We start from the raw sequence: 23,391 nt of genomic DNA, 5'->3' as shown, positions 1-23,391 counted from the left end.
AGAAATGATTTCCCAGTCAGGTGTTAGTTGCTTTTTCATATGGGTAAGTAAAGTTTTGTGATCTGCTTTGTCAGTGTGAGTTTAGGATGTGAAGATTTTCTTATTTTGCTGCTATTTTCATATTGGCTATTTTTCTCCCTCAAAGTTGAATCTGGGTGTTAGTACAGAAATTTAAGGAAAAAAAAATTTTTTTAATTCATTTATTTTTAGCTGCGTTGGGTCTTAGTAGCAGTGTTTGGGCTCTCTAGTTGTGGTGCGTGGGTTTAGTTGCTGCCCGTCATGCAGGATCTTAGGCTTCCCTGGTGGCCCAGCAGTAAAGATTCCACCTGCAATGCAGGAGACAAGGGTTTGATCTCTGGTCTGGAAAGATCCCCTGGAGGAGGAAATGGCAGCCCACACCAGTATTCTTGCCTGGGAATTCCCATGGACAGAGGAACCTGGTGGGCTGCAGTCCATGGTCTTGCAGAAGAGGGGGACATGACTTAGCAACTAAATAGCAACAACAGGTAGGATCTTAGGTCCTGGACCAGGGATCGAACCCACAGCCCCTGCATTGAAAGACGAATTCTTAACCACTGGGCCACCAGGGAAGTCCCTTGCACAAAAATTTGTCATTTAAAAGCTGGTCTTTCAGTTTTAGTCTTTTAGTTTGCTTCATCATGCCATTTGGTCACCGGTGGACATTTAAGCTCGTGAATCACACACATTTCATGATTTGCTAGCTTTTCCTAGAGGGGACCTGTTAGAATTTGTAGGATTAGAGTCAGTTCAGTTCAGTCAGTTGCTCAGTTGTGTCTGACTCGGATAAGAGTAGTGGTTCTCAATTAGGAGTGATTTTGGTTTAAGTCATTTCTTAAAAACCTTTGTTGAATATGTTGGTAACTAACATAATAAAGCAAGGAAAATATGCTTCATGATGATTTATACCAGTTTTAATCAGGTGCAAATAAACTAAAATGTTCTATTTGTTTCTTTGACCATTTTAGCCAACAAAGGATGGGAGGCTTGGCAGTGTGTGGAGATAGTTTGGATTGTCATGACTGGGAGGTGACGGCTACTGTCTGGTGGGTAGGGGCCAGGGGTGTGCCAGTTACCCTCCAGTGCACAGGCATCCCTCCACAGCAGTTATCCTGTCTCAAATGTCAGTGGTGCCCAAGTTGAGAAATTCTAGATTTGAGTGATCCTTCTCAGACTCTATTCTTGCCTGGAGAATCGATAGAGGAGCCTGGCAGGCTACAGTCCATAAGGTCACAAAGAGTCGGACACGACTGTAGCGACTTAGCACTCTCAAACTCTATGCCAAAGAGCAGGGGTGAAGGAGAAGAGAAGATGGATGCAGGCAGGAGGGGCAGTGTCTTTTGCCTCTGGGATCGGGCATCATGGGCTTTCATGGGTGCAGACCTGGGAAGTGTGCTGTGTAGGCAGCACAGTGCCTCAGTGCCCCTCCAACAGCTTCCTGTGGAACCCAAGATTCCCACATGACTCTGTCTTTAAAATAGTCCTGCCAGTCTTTAGAATAGCCTAGAAAACAATGATAGCCACTGTCAGTTGTTAACAGCACAGATGAGTCGATCAGATCACCCTTGAGTGAGGAGAGGGACCCAGGACAGTTATGCTTCGGTGGGGTCTGTGAGGTCTGAAGTAAGTAGGTACTGCGGGGCTATGTTGGATCTTTGGATGTCAGGATCAGTGCTGCCTTCTTCACTGAGACCTTCCTGGATGGGGAGGGAGTGGCCAGTGCCTGCAGCAAAGTAGCCCGTGTCCTTTCATCTCTGGGAGAACTGGCCAGCTGTGGCTCTACACCTTTTTCATGGCCCCTGGTTGAAACTTCTTCCTCCCTTCAGACTTCGGTTCTCTGTCTCCAGCGAGATGGGAGGGGACGGACAAGCCTCGGAAGCCCCTCGCCATTATGACCTCACAAAGCACCCTCCGCTGAGTTGGGCTCTTGTACTTCTGTACCCAGAGCGGAAGAATGGGTCTCAGTGCATGAGTCTGCCATGAGCTCATGCTTCCTGCTACGAAAGCCCCCTCAGGGTGGCCCCTTCAGGCCGAGAAACTGAGAAGGAATGCGATGACTTCATGGCTCTTGTGTTCATGTGCTTGTTCTTTGTGCTCTCTGGATTGGGCAGAGATGTTGTGAGGGCCTTTGACAGAGGGCAGTGAGAGAACTTCCCCTCCCTCCCAGACAGCCCCTCCTTCCCAAAGGTCTCGTTGACCAGAGTGCATCCCAGCTAAAGTAGGGGTGACTCTGTTTTCTTGTTTAGTACATCCCCTCCTCCTGGGCTCTTGCAAAGCCCCCACCCAGTCCTGGGGGCTACCAGTCAGTATTCTTATTTGGGAGCTGAAGACTCAAAGAGAAATGGGAATGGAATAAACCACTTAGCTTCAGCTGACCCAAGTGTTGTAGACCACACTCTCCCGCAAAACTTGGCTGGGGGTAGTGGGAGTTCTGGGAACCTGATCTTGCTCATTGCCAGGCCCGTGGGTTCCAGCCCTGATCTAGGTCAGGTCACTGGGGGAATGGTGTGTTCCACTAGAACAAGTTGCAGAGTTTGGGGTCTGAAGCCAGGGTTTTAGTCTTGGCTTTAACCAGCTGTGTGACCTGAAAAACCCTTTCAGCCTTGTTAATGTTGAGTTTCCTCATCTGAAAATTGGATATGCTAAGATATGACTCTCAGGGATATGGAAGGGTAAGATGAATCACTGATTTTTATGGGAATTTATAAGCATCTCTTCCAACACTACATTTTACAGATGAGGAAATTGAGAGGAGATGGGAAAAAGGAGCATGCCTTTTTGCTTGCTGTCAGTGAGCAGCAAGGCTTAGACTAACACCTCAGTCTGGGTCAGTGTTGGAAGATAATAGAGCTTTTTTTTTCTTTTTTTAATATTTATTTGACTGTGCTGGGTCTTAGTTACAACATGGAAACTCTTAGTTGCAGCATGTGGGATCTAGTTCCCTGACCAGATATTGAACCCCGGCCCCCCCCTGCCTTGGGAGTATGGAGTCTTAGCCACTGGATCTCCAGGGAAGTCCCAATAATAGAGCTTTGACAAATTAAGCCCATGTACTTTGCTGGGTCTGCTTTTGCTAAGATAGGCTGAGCATGGAGCCTGAAATCAGGCTGCTGGGGTTTGCATCTCCACTTTGCACTGTGGCCCTGTGAATGACTTGAAACCTCTCCAACTTTAGTTGAGAGTGAGAATAAGAGTATCTACCTCATAATACTATGATCAGAATTAAAGGAGAAAAAAAAAATCTATGTAAGTTGTTTATCCAAGAGCAGTAGCTGGGTAGATGTTAGCTCTTGTTGTTAATAACAGTAAATGGCAGGCATTATTATGCCACACGGTGATGTGTGTGAAGACCCTTTATATATTTAAAGCATGTTACACTGCAGTCACACCTAGAGCTGGGTGGTACTGGAACTGGAGAATGTAGACAAATGGCTTACTTAGCTGTCTCCTGGTTCACATGCCTGCCTGCTGGGGACCAGGGAACAACCGCAGTCAAGTGTGGTCCTGGTGATGGCTCACTCAGACTGTTGTTATGTGGGTGAATGCCGGACATTCCTGATTGGCCCTGCTCACAGGACATTGGTGGGGAAAGATAAGGCTTCCGTATCTGCAACTGCATAGTTTACATCCTTTTTAAGACCTTAGAACCAGACTGTGCTCTGGGGATTTTACCTTTTTTCTCTTTGCTCCAACTTATCTCTTTTGACCTATTTGGGACGAAGTTTATAGGAATGTGTCCCTTGTTATCACCCATAGGTCTGCTGAGGACAGCCCTGGTTTGTGTCTGTCTATCTGGTTTAGCGCTTTATCACTCTCAGCAGAGTCCTGCTTTGCCTCATAAATACTCTGGCTACCCTACTTATCAAACATTCTGCTGACACCTCAAACTTTATTTCAAGCCATTCTTTATGATTTGTATCTTTGTATGACTTTTAAACTACGACTGGCTCTCACAAGACGCTAAGTCCGGCGAAGTCTGGACTCCACTCACTGTTGTGTCTTAGGGAGGGCCTAGCCCCGGGCCCGGCACATCGCAGTGTGTAGCCAGGAGGAATCCAGCTGGGTTGGGAAGACCAGATGGCTGTGACATATGCCCTGGTGAGAGCACAGCAGCAGACCTGCAAGTGTCCATGGACACAGGTGCAAAATCAGGTCTGTCCAGGTGTGCAGGGGATTCAAGGGAGGCAGGGAAGATGCATGAGAGATCAGTTTCGTAGGGCCGCTGAGCAAAGTACTGTAAACTTGGAGGTTTAAGACAATTAGAAATGTGTTCTTTCACGTCTCTGAAGGCTAGAAGTTCAAAACCAAGGCCATGCTCTCACTGTAGTCTCTAGGGAGGGATCCTTCGTAGGCTCTTGCAGCTTCTAGTGGCTCCTGGCCGTCCTTGGCACCCACTGGCTTCTAGTTTCATGACTCTAACCTCTGCCTCTGCCTTCAAATGGCCTTCTTCTTGGTGTGTGTGTATCAGTGTCCTTTTCTCTTTTTGTAAGGCTTCTAGTTCAGTATTGCCTCATCTTGATTTAATTACATCTGCAAAGACTCTGTTCCAAGTAACGTCACATTCTGAGGTTTTGAGTAGATGTGGATTTTTTTTGTCTGTACCACATGGCCCGTGGGATCTTAGTTCCCTGATAAGGATCAAATCTGTACCCCCTGCACTGGAAATGCAGAGTGGGTAGACGTGAAGTTTGGTGGGAACACAGTTCAGCTCTCACAGGGGGTGGTCACAGAGGTGACTCTAGTGGTGAGGCAAGCTTTTCGGAAGCCAGTGTTTCCTGTGACCAGCATCATGTTATAGAAAGAGATCTGAAATCCTGGCTTCTTCAACCAGCAGAGAGACTTTCAGCAAATCCCTTTGCTTCTCTGAGCCTTGGCTTCTTCATCGATTCAGTGGGGATGATGGCATCTGCCCTGTCCCTCCTCCCAGGAATATCATGAGGATCAAATAAAACAGTGGCTGGGAAAGCTCTTTACAGATCTAAGGTTATGTACACCTAAGGTAGGTGTACAGTCATCCCTGACTGTCTCAGGATGCCAGCATGGCTGACTTGTCAGTGTCCTGTGGTCTGACTGCCGCTCTCTCCTTGCTAGGATCACTGCTTTTACCACGGGACAGTGAGGAAGGCGGAGCAGTCCAGTGTCATGCTCAGCACCTGCCGGGGAATGAGGTAAGAGGCCCTGACAGTGCGAGGGGCACCTGGCTCTCTCCCCAGGAATGGAGTGTTTAGGACAAGTGGGGCTGGCCTTGGTCAGGGACTTTGAGAAGCTGTCCATAGAGAATGTGTGCAAGCCAGCTCTGAGAAAGGCTGAGCTCGGGAGGGATAAGGGAAATGATAATCCTTCATGATGATGATAAAAATAACCCACAAATTCACTGGGATTGAGCATACTCTTTCCTGAGGAACTTGAGGTTTTATTATTATTTGGGTATGGAGAAGCCAACAGAGTAGGAGACAGCTGCCATTAGAAAGATGGTTGTACTCAAGATCCCAAGAGGTTGGGGTATGCCATGCTTGGTGGGGGGCCCAAGGGTCACTCAGGAGGCAGAGGGGGAGAAGGGAATATGGGCAAGAGTCTTTATTATGGTTTTTATGGGAAGGAACAGGCAAGGTGGGGTAAGCAGCTTAGGACTGGCTAGTTTGAATAGTTTCAATGGGATCTGGGGCATGGGGCTGTCGCTAGGTGCCTGGTACCTGGCCCTGGGGTGAACAGGCAAGGGGGTGGTGGCCCAGAGAATGAGATCCCCATTGGAACAGCTCTCTGTGCTCACTGGTGAATTCTGTCTCAGGGAATTGGCTAACCCTGGGGGCAGGGGCAAGGCCCCAGATGTCAAAGCACCAAAGTACAGGACATAAAGGAAATGGTTCATACACTTGAAATTGATGAGTTTGAGCATTTATTTCCATTTCTCCTTTGCTCTTCTCCAGTAGAAGTGCTTATAAGCAGTAGAAAGGGAAATGGGCAGCTAGTGAAAAGAGCAGGAAGAGAACGGAGGAGCAAGGATAATCTTCAGGACAGGAAATGAGGTGAAAAGTTCCATCTAGGTGGCATGTTGGAAAGAGAGTGACTTCATTCTCTGAGCCAGACTACCTGGCTTTGAGCCAATAGCTGTTGACCAGCTGGGTCACTTGTAAAATGTGGGTAAGGGAAATAGACCTCTGTCGTGTTGTGAGGATTGCACATTGAGATAGCACAATAGCATAGATTGTGCTAATAGAAAGCTAACTGGCCCGTACATACGGGCACTTGGTCACCTCCCAGACCCTTGCTTCTTAGGTGAGGCCCACAGAGGTGCATCATCATCATCATCTAAGAGCTTGTTCAAATGCAGTATCTCAAGTCCCACCCAGACCTACTGGATCATAACCTGTATTTTACCAGGATCCCCAGATGACTCGTGTGCAAGTTATGGTTTATACCTGAGCACGTGTGTCCCTTGAGAATATGAATTCTGTCTCAATATCTGCTTCTCTCCTCCAGCCTACCCTGGTGCTTTGCATATAGTAGGATTTATATGTCTATTGAAGTAATATCATTCATTTATACTCTTCCCACCCTCCCTTCCTTTTGGAAAAGGGATGATGATTTGAAAAACCTAATTGTCTATACTAATTGCCTCAGTTTTAATTGCCTATACTATGTAGTACCTGTACCCAGTGTGTTGGTACACTAGCTCTGTGAAAACAAAAACAGAAGAAAAGCCCTTATTTTTAGCATTTGCCAATATAGTGATAAAAATATTCCCACCATGACCAATTCAAAGCTGTCAATGTGATGTTACTAAAGGCATCATTGGGAAGATTTATACATGTTCGCTCTCATGAGCCCGAAGGAGGTGTTTCTACGTGTACCCTTCCTCTCTCTTGATTCAATAATTGTTTCTTTTTTTAAATTAATTTTTATTGGAGCATAGTTGATTTACAGTGTTTTGGGTTAGTTTCTGCTACACAGTAAAGTGAATCAGTTTTACATATCCACATATCCACTCTCTTTTAGTTTCTTTTCCGATATAGATTACTAGGGAGTATTGAGTAGAGTTCCCTGTGCTGTGCAGTAGGTACTTATTAGTCATCTATTTTAAATACAGTAGTGCATATATGTCAATCCCAATCTCTCAATTTATCCCTTCCCCCACTTTTCCCCATTGGTAACCATAAGTTTGTTTTCTGCATCTGGGACTCTGTTTCTGTTTTGTAAATGAGTTCATTTGTACCACTTTTTTTTTCAATTCCTTATGTAAGTGATATCATAATATTTATCTTTGACTTACTTCACTCGTTATGGCAGTCTGTAGGTCCATCCTTGTTGCTGCAAATAGCATTATTTTGTTCTGTTTTATGGCTGAGTAATATTGCATTGAATATATATACCACAGCTTTTTTTATCTGTTCATCCATCGATGGACATTAATTACTCCTTTCATTCAGCAAGTTAATATCGGCTGTCTGTTCTCTGCCAGTGCCCTACACAGGTGGAGGGAAGGCAGGCATATAAAAGTAATTTCCTGAGCCCTCAGTCTCTTGTCTGTAAAGTGGGCATGGATGATAGGCATGGTGGAGAATGCTAAGTGCTAAAGCATGAAGACAGGATTATTATCATCTTGCCACAGTGAAGCCATTCTGAGACTAACCCAGGCTTACATGCCAGTGTGAGGCCCATCATGCTGCTGATCCCACGTGTTTGTTTATAAATCAAGCCATGTCTCTTCTGTAAGGCTTCAGGCTGAGTTGGCCGGCGGGAATTAGGCAGGAAACAAGCTTTGGCTGGGAGGCCATAACAGTGGCCCCAAATCCCCTGCTCAAGTGACCTGATTGAGCCCAGCCAACTCCCAGTGGTGTTTACAGGCCCAGCCACCGCCACCTGCAGCCTGCAAGTAAACAACGTCTGTCCCAAGGAGGACGAAAGGGAACATGCAGGTGCGACTCACTTCTCTCTGCCTCTTCCTCTGTCCTCTTGGTCTGCAGCAGTGGGAACTTGGCCCAGACTCTTATAAATCACTCCCACAGCCGTGCTGACAGGGGAGAACCGAGTGAGCCATCCATGTGTTTCTGTTTTGCACGCTTACCTCTGGTGGGGTCCACCCACCTTATTTTCCCAGCCTTCTCGCTATACACATTCAGAAACCAAGGGTGTCTGGGCCTGACTGATTTAAGAGCTGGAAACGCAAGCCAGATGGCTCAATTCAGACTCTGGAGAAGGAGCAGCTGCAGCAGCAGCAGGCTTCAAACCCATGTAGCCCTCACGTTGTCCCCCCACCAAGGCTCATAAAGGGATGCTGCAATGGAAAATCTCCATAGCAATTGTGCTTCTCTCCTGGAAACAAGCACTTTGTGATTTGGAGAAAGTAGGTAGGATTTATACCAAGTAGGATCCTCAGGGTGATGATCCAAATCCAGAGGAATTCAGCTGAGTTTCTAGGCTGTTGCTGGGTCCCCTCTTCTCCCCCAAGCAGTTCTTTAGTCTAATTTAACTGAAGAAGTAATACAGGATCATAGTAAAAATAAATTCAAATAATACAAGAATGTACAGTGGAAAAGGTCTCTTCCTGTTTCCTGAATCCCTCTCCCCAGAGGTAGTCATTATTAACCACTTGCTTGTGTTTCCTTTTAGAAATACTCCTTCCAAAAAGGAACATGGATATGTGATATATAATGCTTTGTAATCTTGTTTAGGCCACTGACCCCTTTGAGATTTGAGTGGCAGCTGTGGATACTTACAAACTACACCAAAGAAAAGATGTGGCACATCATTTCTTAGGGATGTTTAGTATCCACTGGAGAAGGGCACGGCAACCCACTCTAGTATTCTTGCCTAGAGAATTCCGTGGACAGAGGAGCCTGGTGGGCTACAATCCATGGAATTGCAAAGAGTCAGACATGACTTAGTGACTGATAACAGCATAGTATTCACAGTCCCCACGCCTGTCTTCTATGAAGGACTCATCTTCTAAATGTCCTGCAAAGCATCTTGTGTGCACAAATGCTTTGCAGATTCACACAAAGTAGAAATGTTAGGAGCAGTGATTATTTGTGAGGAAATCCAGGCATTACTGGGCTGAGATGTCCTTGGCTGAACCTGTGGGATGTGGTAGACACTGTGTGTGCTTGTGTGTGTGCCCACGTGTGTGTCCCCAGCTTACCCCGCTCACTGTCTGTCTGTCAGCAGGAGAGGTATTGATTGCAGTAAAAACAGTTTTTTAACCTGAATGATCAGTCTATTTGTCAAGAAAATACTCATTAAAAATGATCATTATATAGCTAATGGGTGTGTTAAACATTCAGTTAACACAAAGAGCGTAAAACTAAACAAAGTGAAAATTCTTTATCCTGTCCTGCCCTTTCAGTCAACCTCATTTCCCATCTGTAATCACTGTTGGAGGGGTATAGTGTAGTGCAAAGTGCAGTTGCTCAGTCGTGTCCGACTCTTTGTGACCCCATGGACTGTAGCCCACCAGGCTCCTCCATCCATGGGATTCTCCAGGCAAGAGTTGGACTGGTATACATAATTGAAATACATAATCGTGTATGCTAAGTCGCTTCAGTCGTGTCTGACTCTGTGTGACCCCATAGACGGCCTCCTGCCAGGCTCACCCGTCCCTGGGATTCTCCAGGCAAGAACACTGGAGTGTGTTGCCATTTCCTTCTCCAATGCAGGAAAGTGAAAAGTGAAAGTGAAGTCACTCAGTCGTGTCTGACTCTTAGTGACCTCATGGACTGCAGCCTACCAGGCTCCTCCATCCATGGGATTTTCCAGGCAAGAGTACTGGAGTGGGGTGCCATTGCCTTCTCTAAATCGTGAGATATATGATTTCTTTAATCCAAATGAGATTACCCTGTACATACCATTCTGTCAGTTTTCCCCCCCTCAATTTAACATTATGTTTTAGACACACATAGATCAAACTCATTCTTTTAAGAGTTGCATAGTATCTTATGTACTAATGCCTGGCAGGTTTAATTACATGTAAAGTTTCTCAGAGACACAGTAGATCATCTGTGGTCATCTGCTTGATGCATCGCTCAGATTATAGCAGATGTGTCCTCCGTGCTCTGGGGCCCACACTCACTGTGCTTGTACCTTACCCCAGCTCCCTGGACTCAGACTCTGTGGGGGAGGGTACGAAGCTGAGAGTGAGCACAGGAGGATGTGTGTGAACGTGTGTGTGATGGCTTAGAAGGAGCTCACAGTTCAGAATCAAGAGATCTGAGTTTCAGATCTCGCCTCACACCTCTTGGCTGTGTGATCTGTTGAGTGTTTCTCTCCCTGCTGGATTTCATTTCCTTCTGGCTTTACATTGGCCAGGCTGTTGCCTCCTATGAGCCTCACTCAGCCCTCTAGATGGTGCCCATGGTGCAGGAGTGGGTCCTGGGTGGGGGGCTGAGGGTGGCGTCAGGGCCCTTGGGCACGTTCCTGTGTCTCTGGGTTTTTGTTCCTCTTGTCTGAGAAAGGAGGGTAGACCAGACCATGAAAAGGATCCTTCAGTGTCGGAAGTTCTGCGCCACAGGGAGAGTAGGCAGAGTTTTGGGAGGCGGGTCGCCTGGGACAGAAGCCAGTCTGTGCCTGTCTGCCCCTTTGCCCACCCGGCCTTCCTGCCCACCTGGCCATAAGGCGGCCACCTGTGTGTCAGGCACCGAGTAAACCCTCACAGGGTGGCAGCAGGTTGTGCCAGGTGTGGATTCTGGAGTCAGGCAGTTCTTGCTTTAAAGCCTGATGCCTTGCTTCAGATCTCTCGCATTAGTTTTCTCATCTATAAAATGGGAACAACAGTAGTGACGTCATCGGTGGGTTTACACTAGATGACGAGTGCAGCCTCCTTGAGAGCAGGCATTTTTTTTTTTTTTTTCTTATAAGCCTGCTGCATCCCCAGTGCCTAAAACTGTTCCTGGCACACATTAGGTGCACACGGCACACATGTGTTGAATGGCGACTGATAAGATGCCTTGTACCAGTCCGGTGTGTAATACATGCCCAATGACTGTTAGCTGTCCTTTTAAAATACTACCCTAATGGTTAGTAAGCACTGCCTATGACTTCAGTTTTCATAGCAGCCTTGTGAGAGGGCAGTCTTGTTGAGTGCCATGCCCCACAGCTAGCACACAGCAGAGCCAGACTTTGAACCAGGTATGTCCCCTCTCCGAGCCCAGGCTCTCCGCTTGTGCCTTGCCACCCCCATCCCGGAGGGATCACATCACCCATGTGCCTTCTTGGCTCCCCTCAGTGCTGCCTTTGAAACTCCCTCCTTCTCACTTGCACGTACATTTTGAGGGAAGGAAAGAAGGGTGATGGAGTGCTTACCTCTTAAGGAAGCTCTGGATGTGGCCTTGTAGGCTGTGTCCCCTTTAGGTTTAGCTCTGAATGGACTAATTCCCAAGAAGCTGTTCTCAAACCTAGGTCCTGGAAGGATGCATTTGGGTGAGCCCAGCAGTCATTCAGGGGTTAAATCCACTGCCTGCCTGACCTGCCCTGCCAGGCTTCCTCTGTACAATTTGATTTGTATCAAGCTCTCAACAATGAGGAATAGGATGCAGAGCAGAGTGGAGAATTGCGTGTGAGGTCCTGGCCACCCGGCCTCCTGGGTCCCCCTCCAGAGCCCCCACCCCCACCCCCAGGCGAAGCTCTGCCAGTGCTTACATTTCACAAATTAGATCAACAGAGATGTTTAGGAGGAGAAATGACTGGGGAGTGCTCAGGGAAGGACAGTTAGCAGGGCTTGGGGGAGGTGAGACGGGAGGCCCCTGGGAACTAGGTTCTCACAGGTCCCCCCACTCTCAAAGCTGGCTTCCCTGTGACATGCTGGGGCCCCTGCCTGCCTCTTCTCCACCCTAGGGAGTAGGGGGATGGCAGCTGTGACACAGGCAAGTTATGGAGGACCGCATGAAGGAGGGGCAGAGAGCAGCCATAGAGTCCTATTGCTCAAGGACCCTCAAGGTCACTCTGAGCTTGTGTTTCTCCAGTGGTAATCTGCCCACTCCCTGGAATAGGATTGCCTGGAGCTCTGTGAAAAGACGGGCCCCTCCAGAGCCTGGGCTCCAGGTCAGAGCTGCTGAGTGTGACTGTGCAGGGGATTGCTTGGGGCTTGCTCACAGTGCAGATTCTCAGACTGCAGAATCTGCATTTCCTAGACTGGGCCTGGACACAGGCTCCCCCGCTCCCCCTCCCCCCGTGCTGCACAGTAGGTTCTCATTAGATCCCTGTTTTATATATTGTATATAATTGTGTGTCAATCCCAGTCTCCCAATTTATCCCATCGTCCCCTTTCCCCTCTGGTGTCCATATGTTTGTTCTCTATGTCTGTGTCTCTATTTCTGCTTTGCAAATAGGGTCATCTGTACCATTTTTTCTAGATTCCACGTATATGTGGTAATATACAATATTTGTTTTTCTCTTTCTGACTTATTTCACTCTGTGTGACAGTCTCTAGGACATAGACATTTTTAATACATTCTGTAGAATATTCTAATGGATAGCTCTGGGAGCTGTTATCCTGTTATCTCTGACTCATAGGTTTGGAACTCACTGGTAGAGGCAGATAGCACAGAGGTTAAGGGCGTAGGGTCTAGACTCTGCCAGACCTTAAATTTTTGGCCACACTATGCCCATGAGAGTTTGTTAATTAATTTCCCTGAGGCTCAGTTTCCTTATCTATAAAATGGGAGCCATGATGGTGCTTTATAGCATTAATGTGGGAATGAAATAAGAACAATTGTACGCAGAGCCCTTGGCATATAATTGTGTGCTAAGTCACTCCTTTGTGTCTGACTCTTTGTGACCCCATGGACTGTAGAGCCTTCCTGGCTCCTCTGTCCATGAAATTCTCCAGGCAAGAATACTGGAGTGGGTAGCCATTTCCTTCTCGAGGGTATCTTCCCAATCCGGTAATCTAATCTGCAGCGCCTGCATTGGCAGGGGGACTCTTTACTCCAGACTCTTTACTCTGGGAAGCCTGGCACATAATTAACTCTCCCCAAAATGGTGTCTAAAAAGGAAAAGTAGACAATGCCTCTCCCAGCTGGTGTCTTACTTCAGACAAGCGAGTTGGGTGATGGCCAATCACACCTCAGAGGAGAGTTGCTGATTTTTGTCACTGATAGCCACTCTACAGGGCTGTTGTGACAGAGGCAGTGTGAGGTCATGGTTAAGATCCCAGGACATAGAACCAGGCTGCTTAGGTTCTTCTGGTCTGTGTGACTTTGGTCAGTTAATTAACCTCTCTGAGCCGTAGTTTTCTCATTTGTAAAATGAGGATAATATTTGTAAGAATCATAGAAGTTTGTATGAATAGTAAAACACTTAGCACAGTGCATGGTCGATAGCAGACTCAATGATTTATAGCCATGATTGCTGCTCACTCTGCACCAGAATCCTGTGTGGTCTCTGTCCTATTTGGCCTAGAGGCTTGTTCAGGCGATGCCCTGTCAGCTACACCGGGACTTTCCACCCACTGAGTTATTTCCATAGCCACAGCAGAATGCAGACAAAGCCGTCACCTGGTTTGTGGTCAGGCCCTTTGCTTCCAATGTTTGCAGCCTTTGGGGGAAACTCAGGGGTCGGGAGGGGCCTTGGTCAGCCGAGATGAGCAGATAGCTTGGGAACAGGATGCCCACAGCAGCTCTGCCCTCTGCCCTTTCCCGTCTGGACCCAGGAGTGGATGTGACCCTTGGTCTTTGCTCCATCCCCACCCCCAGCTGCTCAGGGAGCACCTTAGGTGTCCCGCTGGGGGCTGGCTCGGGATTGCTGTGTCAGCCTGGGCGAGGCAGCCGGAAAGTCGTCAGGCTCCCTGGCACTAGAACGAGGTCAACCAGGGATGGATTCCAGGAAGGGCTGCTGCTGACTAGGACCTGGCACTGTCTCTCGAGAGCCTCGCAGGCTCTTCCCAAAGGGCAAAACCTGGGCGGGGATCTGGAGGGGTCCAGGGTGGGGATGGAAGCTGAGACAGCCTAAAAGAGGTCCTGCCAGGTCCTTTACCTTCTGAGATTTCTGGGTGGATAGAGCCTGAGGTTTTGGAGCACACAAAATGCTATGGGACTCCTGGGATTCATGGCTGGGATATTCCTTCCCCGGGACCCTGGTCACACTCTTCATCTTGTAGTGTCAAGGATGGTAGATACCTGCTACATGGGCCTCTGCTGTCCCTTCCATTGATATTGGTGATAGTGATTGATAATAAGTCATGGCACTCTTTCTCACCGAATCCAGATAAAGGGCCCAGAAGCCTCAATGATGCAGCATTCCATGCAGCTGTGTCCAATCCATCAGGGTTAAGGGTGGGGAAAGCTTTTTGTCTTCTCTGTTACATGCTGCTGCTGCTGCTGCTGCTAAGTCGCTTCAGTCGTGTCCAACTCTGTGCGACCCCATAGACAGCAGCCCACCAGGCTCTGCCGTCCTTGGGATTTTCCAGGCAATAACACTGGGGTGGGTTGCCACTTCCTTCTCCAAGGCATGAAAGTGAAAAGTGAAAGTGAAGTTGCTCAGTCGTGTCCGACTCTTCGTGACCCCATGGACTGCAGCCCACCAGGCTCCTCCGTCCTGGCAAGAGTACTGGAGTGGGGTGCCATTGCCTTCTCCACTGTTATATACTCTTAGTTCAGACTCTAAGCTCCATAAGGGCAGGCATCTTATCTGTCCTGTTTACTACTCCATCCTTAGCAACTAGCACAATGCCTGACATAACAGGAAGCATTTGTGGAATGAATGTCTGTCTGTCCCCCAGTGGAATGTGAGTTACTCAAGGACAAGGATTGTGTCTAGGTTACATCTAACACAGAGTAAGGACTCAACGAGTGAAAGAATATAATGAACAAATGTACATCTTTATTCAGAGTCCAAGGTTAGCATATGTAACCCAGAGGAAAAAGTAGTCATATATGCTTGGTTGTGGCCACCACCTCACCACAGAGCTGCGTTGCTGATCCAGGGAAACTGGGGCTGGTAGCTGACGACTCTAGCTTTGGCTTCCAAAAACAAAGATACTTGTCTTTCCATTTAATCGTCCCAGGAGTCCTGTGAAGTTAGAAAATTAACATTGACATTTGCATCTGGGGAAACTGAGGCACAGAGTGATTGAAGAAGTTTGTTGAAGAGCATTTGGCAATTTAATATTGAAGCTAAGATTAGAACTTGGGTCTCCTCTCCCCTAGACCAGCACTCTTCCTGTTCTCAACATACTGTCTCTTTCTCAGCCTGTAAAGTTCTGACCTGTGATTTGCTGTATGCCATGTTTGGGATTGGGAGGCTTTTTGGAATTCTAGCCCTACCATCCTTTACAAGTCTTAACTGTCTCTGTTCCAGCCCTTTTAGAACCTTCGAGTTTCTCCATGATAGGCTTTCACACCCTGAAACTGTGCACCACATCTCATGTCCACATACGTTTCTCTGTAGAGGAGGTCCGAGTTTGCATCAGATTCTCACCAGGGAGTGCATGACCCCATAATAAGATTAACAAGCACTGATCAAAACCAGCTGTGCCATTTTGCATATGGGGAAAACAAGGGGCTTTTCCAGGACCATAGTATTTGACCAGAGATTCCAATTCTCTTGTTGACAGAGGACTGATTATAGTGAGCAGTAACCTCAGCTATATCATCGAGCCCCTTCCTGACAGCGAGAGCCACCACCGTATTTACAGATCCGAACATCTCAAGCTGCCTCTCGGGAACTGTGGATTCGAGCCCACCGCCAGGGACTGGGTCCCCCAGTTTACAAACCAGACCAAGAAGCGACCTCGCAGGGTGAGTTTCTCAGTACAAGAGTCAGCCGGGAGATAATCCCTTCTGAGCACCCTTTCCATGGATCCAGAAATATTTCTAAATTGAATGGAGATGGCTAAGAAGGAGGCAATAGCTTTTTCCTTTTGTTTATTTAAAAATAATTTTTTGGCTGCACCACATAGCATGTGGGATCTTAGTTCCCTGACCAGGGATTGAACCTGTGCCCCCTGCATTGGAAGCGTGGAGTCTTAACCACTGGACCACCAAGGAAGTCCCAGCATTTTCCTTTTAGTCTAAGTCATTCTTGAGTGTGAGAAACCCTTGTATTTGATAGAATAACTGCTTTGGGGGAAACATTACTTCATTTAAAATACTCTAAGGTGCTGATTTCAGAAACTTTAAAATGTGAGAAAAAAAATATATGCCTCCCTTTTTGAAATAGCCACTTAACCACATGCACAAAATGCTTGTATTTATTTATACCAAAAATAGAGGTACGTGGTTTAAATATTTTTGGGAATTTGATTGTCAGCATGTTCCCTCACAGTATGCTGGCCTCTGTTCTGTCTGCACTGGACAGCCAGCTCATTATTTTTGGAGACTAAAAAGCTGGACCTGGTGTCCCAGAGCAGACTCCAGTGATAACCAAGATGGCGGGCAGAGGGTGTAGTGAGGGTGATGGTGAGACGATCATAGCTGAGTTGTCTCTGCAACCTGGTAATGAGGTTCACTGCTTATTAACTCCACCGCTTCTGAGCAGTGTTTTAAAATGAGGCCAGGTCCACCATTTCCATAGCTCTGATGTGCTTATGTCTCTTCCTTAGATGAAAAGGGAAGATTTACACTCCATGAAGTATGTGGAGCTTTACCTTGTGGCTGATTATGCAGAGGTAAGGAGGGGGAGTGGGGTTTAGCAGAAAAATCACTTTCTTAATCACTTCCATTCCAGCCTTCAAACTGCTTTGGGGAAATGCTGAAGTGCCAAAATGCTGAATGGGGGAAATGATGAAAAAAATGGATCTTTTTTCAGTTTGCCATGTAATTTTGACCTTAAATCTGACCAAAGGCTCTTTTTGCTATTTTAAACATAGTTGGGGAAAAAATCAAGAAGTCTGTTCAAGCTCAATACATTAATCAGAAAATCAGGACAAAGAATGTTATTTGGATTAACACTCTTGGACCAGATCTGGGAGATCCTTAGGTTTTTGTGCTTACTCTTTGGGAGTCCATGAATTCTCTATAGAAATTTAAAAAAAAAAAACTTTTTTTTTTTGCAAAGATAAGGAGCATATTTATCTGATTGAATACAATTTCCTGCCAATGTGTGGTCGATTTTTATAATCATGTTGGTGCCAAATGAGTACCTAAGCTGGAGTTCCCTAAATGTGGTCCCTAGCCCAGCAGCGTGAGCAGCACCCAGAAACTTGTGACCATACAGATTCGGGGGCTGCACCCAGATGTTCTGAATCCCCAGATGTGGGGCTGGGGTCTAACAATCCATGTTTTAACAAGCCTCTGTGTGATCCTGGTGCACAGGCAAGTTTGAAAATTACTGACGTAAAGGAGTAGCTGTTTGGCCTTTAATTCCATATTCTTCAAGCTAGGTTCTCATGTGCCTTGGCTTCTAAAATTTAATAAACACTCATTTCCCTCACTCTTTCATTTCATTTAGTCATTGATTTCTTGATTCTCTGTTATGTGTCAAGCACAGTGCTTAGATCCTGGAGATACAGACCTGCCCCCCCACATGGCAGAGTTTACAGGAGCAGCACAAAAACTCTCTAGTTCCAAGTGTGATGACTGCTCATTGGAGAGGATTAGAGCACAGATAACGGGACCCAGTGTGGTCTTGGGAACTGGGGGAAACCTTCCTGAGGTGGTGGTGTTGAAGCTTGCTGGGGTCCAGCCCCGGTGGGTCCAGGGAATTCGAAGCAGGGACAGCATCGGGGAGGATCAGGAAACAATTGCTTAATTAAATGTTAATTAAGGATATAAAGAGTGGTGAAATAAGGATAGCTCAGCGAAGAAATTCAGTGAAGAAAAGAGGCTGAATAAAATTCCAAAGCAGGGAATTTACGTCACCTACGAAGGCCGCAGGCGTTCTCCCGTTCTCCAGAAGGAGAGGAGACACTAAGGCCTCCCCGGTCAGATATTAGAAGCCCAGGCAAAATTAGTAGGCTTGACGAGCTTCCCCACCTCAGAGGAAAAATTCAGCTAGAAGGTGAAAGAAAGAACGACATGGGGAGACCAAATTTCGGTGAACAAAAAACGGGTCGTACTTTATTTTCCAAAGTAGTTTTATACCTTAAGTTGTGCATAGAGGATAATGGGGGGAGGGTTAGAGTCATGCAAGGACAGCAGTTCCTGATCCTAATCGAAGCCAGGCTTTCAAACTTATCATATGCAAAACTTTAGGTGATTTACATCATCTTCTGGCCAGGAGGCCTGTTAACATTTTAAGAAACTTATTTTTCTCTAAAGGTGATTATTCTAAAGTCAGGCGCCATCCTCTAAAAAGCACTGGATAAAGTTGCATTCCTATAGGGCAAAGGTGAGGTGGGCTCAATCAAGAAAAGAATTAACTCAAGGGTCCAAGGTTACAAACATTGAGGCTACTACTTACATTTCTATACACCCATTATATCAATCAATACACTGCCAAGGACACAGTAGGTAAGGGCTATGGAGACTTAGCAGCAAACATTGGCCCAACAAGTGAAAAACCCTTCACCAATACAATTTCTAATCAGTCTTTTAACTACTCAAGGGAATCTGTGTTTAGACAGTTTAGAACATCTCCTGCCTCTCACAGTTGGGAGGCTCTGAACAATCACATGTGGCCGGAAAAAACCTATTCAGGCAGGCTAGAGGACTTCCAAAGGAGTTTGTAGGTTGAAACACTGTCACACCCAGGAATTATTAACTGGAGCTGTAAGCTAACTCTTTTTTCAGAGAGAGGTAGTGGGGGACAGCCCCCCGTAAAGTCAGAGGTGTAGGTGAAAGCACAAAGCAGAAAGTAGGCAGACTCTGGTTTTGGGGGTAGATGCTCGAGAATTTCCAGGGGGACTCCTGAGGCTCGATCCCGCCTTTGCGTATGCCAAGCCTCCTTCCTCATGACCTTTGTCATGGGTGGAGCTCCTCACACTGGCTCCCGGCAGTGATAGAATTCCAGTTGAGCTATTCCAGATCCTGAAAGATGATGCTGTGGAAAGTGCTACACTCAATATGCAATATGCCGGCTCCCGGCAGAAGCTGACTCCTAAAGAGCGTGGTCAGACCTCAGGTTCGCCTAAGTTAGCCGTATTTTACCTCATTCTCAGTCTATGTAGTAGCTCAACCACATAACTGACATATCTTTCAGGCGCGGAAGGTGAGGTGAACTGATCGCTCCCTAGTTCTAATGTTGCACCTCACCTGAGCCTCCCTTTGACAGCGTTCATCAAACTCCTGTCTGTCACACTACATCCAGATTGAACCCGTTTACCTCAGACTGGGACTTGAACCCAGACAAAATCCAGTTTGGGACTTAAACCCACATGGCTGGGACTCGAACCAAGCCAGAGCCCTGCTTGGGACTCAAACCCAGCCAAAACCCACAGTACCTGGTTTCAGGACCCAGTGAAGCTCAGGTTCTTGATGTCTCATCACAGAAAGAACTCAGTGAGAGAGAAAGTGATAAGTAAGAAGCGGTTTTATTCAGATGCAGAGAGAAGCACACTCTACAGACACAGTGTGGGCCATCACAGGGTGCGAATGCCTCCGTGAAATTTGGTGTGGTTAGTTTTTATAGGCTGGGTAGTTTCATATGCTAATGAGTGGGAGGATTATTCCAACTGTTTTGGGGAGGGGGTGGAAATTTCCAGGATGTGGGCCACCGCCCACTCCTTGGTCTTTTAATGGTGGAACTGTCACATCACCTCTTGGTATGTCATTTCACTTGTCGATTAAGGTCTAGTCTTGTCTGCCATTTTGGCCCCATTTGATTCTGATCGGTTTGTGTTGTGTCCCTGGGCTATGTCATTCTTTCAGAAGTTATGCCCTGCTGGTTTACCTCCTGTTACAAGTTGGGCTCCTGACCAGCTCCCCAGAGGCTTATTCTCAGGTGGTTAGTCCAACAGCACAGGTCCTGGGGGCTGTATGGGGTTGGGGAGAATATTTGGCTTCATGCTTGGGGAGCTGCCTTCCAGTGTTGGAGGCAGCAGGAGGTGGCCCTTCAGTGTCTGGGAGTTTACTGGGCAGAGAAGGAGGTGCTGGGCCCTCCAGACCGAGGGAACATCTTGTTCTGCTTTGAGAGGAGTTTTGCTTTTTAATTGATGTTGTTATTGGTTGTTCCAGCAGCCTTTTTTTTTTTTTTTTCTTTTTTTCCCTTCTGTTTTCATTTCCAGAGACTGCTGTGTGTACAGGTTGGGGGAGTGACTTGGGGAACAAAAGCCAAAGGAGATTTGAAAGCCGCAGCTATGCAGTCTGGGAGGGGCTAACGGCCCTGGCCCCTGACTCACAGACCTGCCCTAGTGGGAGGGTTGCTGGTTTAAACCTAAGCTCCTCTAGGGTTGATTTAAATCAGTAGCTTTTGATTATTTTTGTTTTCCTGGTGGGACTTCCTTTTCCACTGTCTAATATAAAAGTCCACAGACTTCTCCAAGCTGAAGCAGGGGTGAGGACCCTCTTACACCTAAGGTCATCTAATATGGTGGTCTCGAGCCATTTTTTTTTTCCCCTATTTTTTGGCCATGCTGTGTGGCATGTGGGATCTTAGTTCCCCAGTCAGAAATCAAACTTGTGCCCCCTGCAGTGGAAACACAGCATCTTAGCCACTGGACCAGCAATATCCTTTCTTTTTTGAGCCACAGAATCTTTGTTCAGGTGACAGCTCCTGGGACCCGGATAATTAAGAGTGTAGAAACACAGCTGCTCTAAAGCAAAGGTGTGGTGAGGCTGCCCTTTGGCCCTGCAGTCTCCCCAGAGGACTCTTGGTGCCGGGTTTTAAGATTTCAGTGGGTGTGAGTCTAGAAGCTGGATAAGTGAGGGCCAGTTAGGGATTGGGGTCTTTAGTCTCCTGACCTCCAGAGTCACAGCAAAATCCCTGGAGGAAAAGTGTCGGCTCTGGGTGCCTTCAGGACTGTGGTGCCCTGGAGAACTGTCTCCTGTTCTAGAAGACAGTGCCTCCACCAGGAGCCTCGCAGGTGTTGCCACAGGCCATGATTCTTGCCACTCTGTGGATGGTGGATAGGCTCTGTGCTAACTTCCCAGGTCCCGGCTTTGGCTGATTTACGACAAGGGTGGATGGAGGATATGAGAGCCCAGGCTGGGCCCACAGGCTCACAAATCCCTGCCCCCGTCACCTCCTCTTCCCCCACTCCCTCTCCAAGTGGCCTTATATCCTCCACAGGCAGCAATGTATTCCTGACAATGAATTAATCTGAAAGGACGGAAAGACAGGGACGGGGCGGGCTACCTTATCTGTGATTTATAACCTGGTGCTGAGACAGGCCAGGCTTCTCCTGGGCTCTGAACTTGGCATCGGGAGTAGAGACAAGGGTGGCGTTACTGCCTGGAGAGAGGGTTTTCAGCAGAAAAAATGATCAAGCAGCTCCCTGGGCTGGAGAAGACAATGGCACCCCACCCCAGTACTCTTGCATGGAAAATCCCATGGGTGGAGGAGCCTGGTAGGCTGCCGTCCATGGGGTTGAGAAGAGTCGGACACGACTGAGCGACTTCACTTTCACTTTTCACTTTCACGCTTTGGAGAAGGAAATGGCAACCCACTCCAGTGTTCTTGCCTGGAGAATCCCAGGGACGGGGGAGCCTGGTGGGCTGCCGTCTATGGGGTTGCACAGAGTCGGACACGACTGAAGTGACTTAGCAGCAGCAGCAGCAGCAGCAGCAGTTCCCTGGGCCTAGTTTGGAGCACTTGGAGTGGTTTGTCTTTTGCTTTTTTGTTTTTAGAAAGGTAGAGCAGGTACTTTTTTTTAAAGCTTTTTGTTTTATTTTTGACTACGAAGTACAGCATGTTGGATCTTAGTTCCCCGACCAGGTATCGAATTTGCTCCCCTTGCTTTGGAAGCCCAGAGTTTTAACCACTGAACTGTCAGGGAAGTTCCTTGGGGTGGCTTATTCATTCCTTAGGTAAAGCGGGAGACCTAGGCAGGGGAAGAGCAAGATGGGATGTTGTAGGAGGAGACAGGGTAGCTGTGAGAACAGATGTGCAAGGACTTTCAAGACACAGACAGGACGTGGGCCAGCTAAAGACCAGCTGATGCACTGTGTGGTAGTGTCTGTGTCCACCCAGAAAGTGTAAAGGGGAGGCACTGTTTTCTTTACATCAGAGGTCTGTGAGCTATAGCCCATGGCCAGATCCAGCCCACTCCAGGGTTTTATAAATATTTTCTTAAACACATCCATGCATGTATTGTCCATGATTACTTTTGAGCTAGAATGGCCAATTTGAGTACTTCTGGTAGAGACAGTATGATTGCAAAGCCTACAATATTAACAACCTAGCCATTTAAAAAAAAAAGTTGACTGACTCCTGCCTGAAGCTCTTCAGGACAGCATGATACTTTCCTTAAACTGTGGTGGTATTATCAGGTAGCTGTTTGAAGATAGGATTAATATATTTGAAAGACAATGAAGTCTGCCTCTGATGTTCTAATGAGTATTCACTAAATGCTGCAGCACTTGCTGTGCAGTGAGACCAGTTTAAAAATGCAGTGATTCAGTAAAGAGAAGCTTCAGGATTGACACCTTGGAAAGGTCTGAGTCCCAGAGTCTTACATGGAATTTAACTGTGTAAAAAGCAGTGATGAAAATGAGTTGGTTGCCATTCTGATGGAGGAGACCCAGCAGGGTCCCAAAGCAGTGGGAGAAAAGGAATCGGGTTTCTCCCTGTATCGAGGCTGAGACACACCCCTATCCAGACAAATACCCCAGGGTGTCTGTTCTTTGTGTTCTTGAATATTCTTGTGGGATTTTGTGGAGGAAGGATATGAAGGTTTGAAGTAACATATATTCATGTATATCCAGAGTAATTCAGATGGTAACACAGTAATTCTGTGTTACCACGGTAGTGTGTGGGACATATCTATTCTTTTCAAATTTAGGCTGCAGTTGTGGCAAATCTTATCTTTATGCCATGAAGCATTCCTTCATCATTGCAGCTGAATATGATATATCCTTTTGAAGCAGTTATGATGAATGTGAGGCTACCTGTGGAAATGTGCTCCTCCTGGTACCCGTGGCAGACATTTCTGATCGAGCACAGCACTCTTTCCTGCTGAGCCCCTTGCAGCCTCAGAATCCTTCTTGATATGGAAGGCACTTCCAGTTGATCTGAGTGATGCGCCAGATTAAGCCTGTTCGCCAGGATCTTATGATCCTCATTGCTAGCAGTCATTTTGTGTCATTCACGTGGCCTCTTGTTGCAGTTATTTCTGTGCAGGTTTTCTCAGCCCATTTCAATGTCATACTCCTTAAATACAAAATCTGCCTTCGTTGTTATTTCTGATCCCCTCTGTGTTCTAACTGAAGCTCCTTCAAGGTTAGGGCCAGGACCTCATACTTTGTGTCCTGCCCAGCACCACGTGCAGTGCCTTGCACACTGGGGGTGTTCAGCAACAGTTTGACCATGCTGACTGATTACCTGCCTGGAGACCTTGGGTGATCTCTG

General features: G+C 47.0%; 1 protein-coding gene across 8 annotated transcripts in view; it reads left to right on the top strand.

Annotated features, from left to right (window-relative positions):
* The window catches only part of ADAM19 (ADAM metallopeptidase domain 19), a 91,913-nt gene that overhangs the window by 35,344 nt on the left and 33,178 nt on the right, over positions 1–23,391 (top strand). For all 8 annotated transcript variants that reach the window (XM_015472341.3, XM_059888804.1, XM_059888803.1 and 5 more), the window contains 3 exons: positions 5,110–5,186; positions 15,563–15,746; positions 16,550–16,615. In XM_015472341.3, coding sequence (XP_015327827.1) covers positions 5,110–5,186; positions 15,563–15,746; positions 16,550–16,615 — 327 coding nt within the window. The remainder of the gene's footprint in view (positions 1–5,109; positions 5,187–15,562; positions 15,747–16,549; positions 16,616–23,391) is intronic.

The sequence above is a fragment of the Bos taurus genome, chromosome 7 (assembly GCF_002263795.3).
Source record: "Bos taurus isolate L1 Dominette 01449 registration number 42190680 breed Hereford chromosome 7, ARS-UCD2.0, whole genome shotgun sequence".
Classification (NCBI taxonomy): domain Eukaryota; kingdom Metazoa; phylum Chordata; class Mammalia; order Artiodactyla; family Bovidae; genus Bos; species Bos taurus.
Note: the sequence above shows the minus strand (reverse complement) of the source record. Positions and strands in the feature narration are given on the sequence as shown.